The sequence below is a fragment of the Mustela nigripes genome, chromosome 5 (assembly GCF_022355385.1).
Source record: "Mustela nigripes isolate SB6536 chromosome 5, MUSNIG.SB6536, whole genome shotgun sequence".
Classification (NCBI taxonomy): domain Eukaryota; kingdom Metazoa; phylum Chordata; class Mammalia; order Carnivora; family Mustelidae; genus Mustela; species Mustela nigripes.
Window position 1 is genome coordinate 83,069,341 of NC_081561.1, and position 6,000 is coordinate 83,075,340.

The 6,000-nt window shown below is 44.5% G+C and overlaps 1 protein-coding gene and 1 long non-coding RNA gene across 4 annotated transcripts in view; one reads left to right on the forward strand and one right to left on the reverse strand.

Moving 5' to 3' along the window:
- The window catches only part of SLC2A12 (solute carrier family 2 member 12), a 55,540-nt gene extending 52,802 nt beyond the window's left edge, over window positions 1-2,738 (reverse strand). For all 3 annotated transcript variants that reach the window (XM_059400752.1, XM_059400751.1, XM_059400753.1), the window contains exon 1: window positions 2,405-2,738. In XM_059400752.1, coding sequence (XP_059256735.1) covers window positions 2,405-2,519 — 115 coding nt within the window. In that variant the 5' untranslated portion in view covers window positions 2,520-2,738. The remainder of the gene's footprint in view (window positions 1-2,404) is intronic.
- Window positions 2,739-2,807: 69 nt separating this feature from the next.
- LOC132018176 (uncharacterized) lies at window positions 2,808-5,478 on the forward strand. The gene is made up of 3 exons (XR_009404470.1): window positions 2,808-2,989; window positions 4,154-4,286; window positions 5,324-5,478. It is a non-coding gene; the product is annotated as an uncharacterized LOC132018176 (long non-coding RNA).
- Window positions 5,479-6,000: the final 522 nt, after the last annotated feature.

The window sequence follows — 6,000 nt, forward strand, 5'->3', positions numbered from 1 at the left end:
CTCCCGAGCCAGAAACACCACACTCAGTTGTGCACCAGCACTGAGTGAACTCAAGCCAACTGCGCATCTTCGCTCTCTTGTGTGAGATGTTCTGGTACTGCACTTTTCCAATAACATGTATGTTAGGGTCGGCACCAGGATTGAGCTCAACCCTTCCTATGAGGTCAATTATAACATGTCTGTAGATTATAAACTAAAAAATTTACTGAAGATATATGCACTTTGTGTCATAATTTCTTGGAATAAAGCATTCTCACCAGCTGAAGGAAGGATGGCCAAACAAGATCTGCCAACACTCTTCATTGGGCAGAAAAGCATTTGGATGTGCAATCATGGAGTTTGGGAATTTTTTGTTTGTTTGTTTTTCGGTCTCTCGAATGACTTAATTATCTTCCCCTGGGTTGTATGACTAGTTCCTCCTTGTGCTTTAATTTTCCCATCTAGGAATATACAAAAACTTCAATCATCAAAGGTAGGATTAGAATGATTATTATTGAGCATATTTAAATACTCTGAATTTCCTGGATGAAACTATGAAAGTTTGAAATATAAAGACGTCAAAAGAGGTATCTGGCAAGCATTATTGTATGACGCCTCAACATCTTCATAAAACAGACTAAAGTATCATCCCAAACCACACAGCGAGCCTGTACTATGAATTCGGTAGACATATAATTGCCTTTGGGGACCAAGAGATGTGTCAGACAACTTGGGAAAATTGACAAGTGACACTAAAATATATGTATTCATCTAAATGTAAACTATAGCACAAATCAGTTGTATTTATTTAAGATTTAGTTGAAACATTTCGGCTTCCTTTTCTATATAACAGAGATTCATTTAGAATTAAATTTAAAAAATAACTTACGGTACTTACCCACTTATCATTTCTTTAGAACACAAACAGTTGTACTTTAAATTCATTTTGTGAATATATTCAATATTTCCAAACACACATACTTGTGACCTTACTTCAGGATACTTGTGCACTTGCACAATTTAACCTATTAAAAGTACACCATGCTTTCAAAGCTGTATCAAAATTAAATAGTACATTTTTTTAATTGTTGCTGCCGAGGCCCCCTCAGGACAAAGTTTCTTTTCTTCTTTGTGACATTATCACGACTATTTAGTGAACTCTTGTTGATTTGGCCACCTCAGCAAACACTGCAGCTCAATCTTTCAGGAACTCAGAGAGAACATTGCGATTCTTTCCCTGAACCCTCAAATACAAGCTTCCCTGGGCTGCTCTGACACTAATGAGCCAGAGAACACATGTGGAGGAAGGGGCACCTCTGCTTCAGAGAGGGACTCAGCCATCCTGAAGGACGACCCCAGACCTTCATTCTTGACCAGAAGTGGGAAAGCAGGAGAAAAGCTGAGCAGGGAGCAGGGAAGGGAAGGCCGATAGCTTCTCATTGCCGAGGACCCAATCCACGCCTCCAACAGAGGGGTCGTGGATTCAAATCCAAGGTCAGACAAACCCAGGGTGCAAACATAACTTTATAGATCCACTGCAAGGTGAAAGGTAGGTGCCTTTTGTATCGTTTAGTGTTCTGGATTATTCATGAAATTCCAATCTCTGGCCTGGGAACCTATCGAATGGTGAAGGGGAGAAGAGCTGAGGAAAACCTTAGAGAGAGAATTATTTGTGTTTGTTTCTATTCCTATCATGATTGGTTTCTATTCCTTTGGGAACCAACTGGAAGAGTAGGAAAGGACAGCCAAGAGCTTGCAGCGTGTTTGTGGGATTTGTCAACGTGGAGGTGAAGAACAGCATTCCGCAGAGCCAAGATCACTGAAATGAATTAAAACTTTTTCAGATTTCACCTCAGAAAGGAAAGAATATTAAAGGCACCTCAGTTTGAAAGGCCTGTTGGAAAGAGAGCAGGAGCAAATCAAGCAGCGGTTTCAGGCTTGAATTCATGACAAAGTCTTCTTCACAAATGGAGGCTGGGAGCGTAAAAAAGAAAGTTGTGTTCATTAATTACGTAACTAATACTTATGTGAAGCCTCCTGAAAACACTGATGTAAAACACGGGGTTTCTAAATGTCCACTTGTTACAGATTGCCCATTTGGGCCAATAAATGAAAAAGTGTGTGCGTGTGTGTGTGTGTGTGTGTGTTTACACACGGGACTCTCTGGTGGGTCAGTTTTCCCAAAATGTAAGCGTTCTCCACTCCGCCAATACAACCGATGGACCCATCCCGCCAGGAGTGGGACCTGGATCTTCACACTTCAGCTCCTTGTCATTCCTGCTCCCACCGGATCCTGTCCCCTTCTCTCCACGCACCTCGCCGGCTCACGTGTGCGTGCACGCACACACACGCACACACACACACACACACACACACACACACGAGCGAGAGCCGAGTACCGCCGCCGGCCTGTGCCTCGCTTTACCTCTGGCCCAGGGAGGATGCCGGCTGCCGCTCGCTGCGCCGCTGCCCTCGGTCTCGGCTGCTGTCCTCCCGGGGCTCAGCAGCCCGGGGCCCTCGCTGTTTTCAACAGGTACCATGGTCGCGAAGAAGTTACAGGCGCCCCCGCGGCCCCGAGCCACCCGGGCTGCCGGCTCTGACGGCAGTGGTCACTTTCCCCATGGTCGCCTGCTAAAGAAGGGTGAAAAAAAAAAAAAAAAAGAAAAAGAAAGAAACACCAGTGTGATTTGTAACCAACTTTGTTTCTATTTCCGAAGGCTTTGCCCTTTTCGGTGACACGGGCTGTTGCTATTTCAGGCAGCCTATCACAGGCAGTGGGAGGGCCGGGCTCCGAGGATTGTTTTCGCCTTCAGATGCCGGGCTGGAGGCAAGGGGTTAAAAGGCTTGGGGAAGGCGCTCAGACCCAGTGTTTGGCCAAGAGCTTGGGGTGGGGGGTTGGGGTGGCGGAGGACACTCTTGTGTAACTACACCTTTGAAAAGAGGCAAAGAAGAGAAATATGCAGCTTGAAAGGGAATCAGGAGAGTGACGGGCCCAGAACGCTCACAGATGGTATCGGTTACTCCTGCAGGGAGGGGAACAATTTATGCAAAGCCATACCAGGAGGAAAAGTGTGTCAGTTTTTCAGCACGACTGTTATTCCAAAAGTCGTGACACTTGCCTTTAAACAAAGCATAAGCCATCTTTCCTGTGTCAGCCTGATTTTGTTTTAGGTGGATGAGGTCTGTCCTCTCTCTCTCTCTCTCTCTCTTTCTTCCTCCCTCTCTCTCTGCAAGGCCTGGCGGACCAATCCAGGCCAGAAACCAAGCATGCACAGCCCCAGACCGATGAGATTCTTTGGCTTTTTACAGCAAAGCAATCCAGTTTATCTGTGCATCGTTGTCTTTGAGAGAGGAACCAACCCTCAATCTACTGTCAGGGTGTACAGATAGCCTGATAGCCTTTGGGAGGAGGCTACTTCCAACTCAGAGAGACCAGACTAATGACCCCAGTATGTGGGCGTGAGGGGCCCTAGATATTCACAAATCAGGGAGTGAGAAGTAGAATATTTTTCCCCTGATTTGTGAATATATTTATACCAAAGCTCTTTGAGATTTGTGACATTTTACCTCTAGTTATATAGTTAACAAATCATGTTTAGTGAAAAACCTTAGAGAAGAAATTGAAATTATTTTAGAAAATCACTAAGAGTGAAAACTAAAATTTACAGAGTACTTATTATGTGCCAGAAATTGTGCTTAGGGCATTAACTCAGATGATTTTTTAAAAAAGATGATTCTTCTGCATTAAAAACAAACAAACAAAAACACATTTGTGAGCAGGTCCCCCATAATACAGAAGAGACCATGGAGGCTGAGCAGTTTGCCTAAGTGTCATAGCTTGGCAGTTAGTGGAGGAGATGAGAGTGTGAAGCTAAGGCAGTCTAATGCCATAGCTCTCCTACAGCCTAACTTCCCAGCCTTGTTCTTCTTTAGTTTTCTTGACTTTGTTCCCTTTCAGCCCTTCTTGATTTTAAGAGGATGCCATGAAACATGCCCTTTTGTCCTAGTCATTTCCCTAGACAGAGAGGCAGATTTGTGCTGTAGGCAGAAGCTGAACCATTCAGGACCTATTTTGACTTCTTGGCTGGATCAAAACACAGCTCTAAATGAACGTATCATTTGTACATTTCCTTTGCTCATCCTGGGTACTTCTATATTTTTCTTTTCCGTCCAGGAAATCGTGGAGCAAATGCAAAGAAACCTAGAGTAATTCAACTAGTATTGGTTGCGCACCTGTTGTATGTCTGTGGATGGTGCCGGGAAAGGGAAGTTCTGCAAACTTAGCCCAGCCCCCTCCTGGTTCAGAGGTGAGTGGTCCAGAATCCCCCAGATCAGCCTGTCCCCACAGAAGAATGTGTAGTACGACGATGTTTTAGTGTTTATTTGCTCCCAGAATGTTTTATGATTGTAAGAGCAGCATTTTTTGTGACACACATATACCTTTCATCAGTTCTCCATGTTCTCTTTGCTGCTACCTTTTCTGCTCAGAGCCAGTGATCTCAGCTGGGGTGCAGGGAAAATGTCCTTGCAGTAGGTCAATCGTGTAATTGCTTCATTTAAGGATCCCAGACCCTGTGTCTCCTCCAGCAGCTTTTTGGCACCATGGAAGTGTTGGGGTATTTGCTGTAGTCTCGGATCGGACTGAAGACAAACTTAATTCTAGAATTCCTCGGTACGGCTAAAGGCCATTCTTACTTTACTTTCTGTAGCCGAACTATACTGGGACTTCTAAGGCATAAACCAACAAAAAATCAAAAAGAGTGAGCAAACAGCGTGACTGACTACATTGTCTCCTGGTGTAACGAATTCTGTTCTTCGTTCCATTGTCGACGTGGCATGTGGCATGGCTCTCCCAGTCCGCTCTCTGCTCAGCTTACTCTCCTAACTCCAGGCAAAGTTTAGTGGGAAAATTCTTTTCACCCAGATGACAGGGGAATAACTTTCTCTTCCTGTACTTCTCTGAAGTCACCTGTACTTCTCCTTCATAGTATTTTACACATTTCCAATGTATAGCGGACTTTTTGGTGTGGATTGATCAAATTTGGCTTTTTTGTTAGGGAGTAAGCTCTGTGAGAGTGTGGAGTATGTTTGGTTCATTATGGTATCAAGTCTGGCACAGAGTTAGTACTCAGTAAATATTTGCTGGCTAGCAGACGGATTCCTGTAAGTCTGACCAACTTTAGCACTGCTAGATTGTCAACTCCAAGTGGACAGGCACCGATGTCTGTGTGAGCCCTCGTTCATCTCTGCAGCCCCAGTTCCTGGCACAATATCGGGCATGCTGTAGACCTTGGATAAGTATTTCTTTTCTTTTTAAAAAATATTTTATTTATTTACTTGACAGAGATTGAGAGCAAGAGCACACAAGCAGGGAGAGAAGCAGGGTGAGAGGAAGCTGGCTTTCCACTGAGCAAGGATCCTGATACAGGGCTTGATCTTAAGATGCTGGGATCATGACCTGAACCTAAGGCAGCCACTTAACCGTCTGAGCCACCCAGATGCCCCTGGGTAAGTATTTCTGAAATACGTGTGTGTTCACAAATGGAGCTTTTAGTGACCTGAAGAACTATTTAGTTTTTAAATATCAAAACCCATTTGATGACTGCCTGTGATACTCTGTCCATCCCTCTCTCTTCCATCAGTCTCTTCAGAGCAAATATCACCACAGGCTGTCCCTCCTTCATGGAGTCTGAGCCACTGCCATCCATAAAAGCTGTCCCTCCACTCAAGAAATAGATCATCCACGGACAGCACACAGTTCATTCCCCCATCACCCCAGTAACTGCGCTACAGGCCATTTCAGACCACCTGCTCATAGGCAGTGCTATGGAATCCTAGAAGACATATCTTTTACATACTATAAACTGGCAAGACAAATAAGAGGGGGCCAGAGAGAAGGCAAACAGCATTGCCAGGCACATGAACGTCTACCTTACAATAGGCCTATTTTTGTGGCAGTTTTTGTTTTTACCTTCACAACTTCATCAGGTATATATGACCACCCCCTCTTGCAGAACTTGA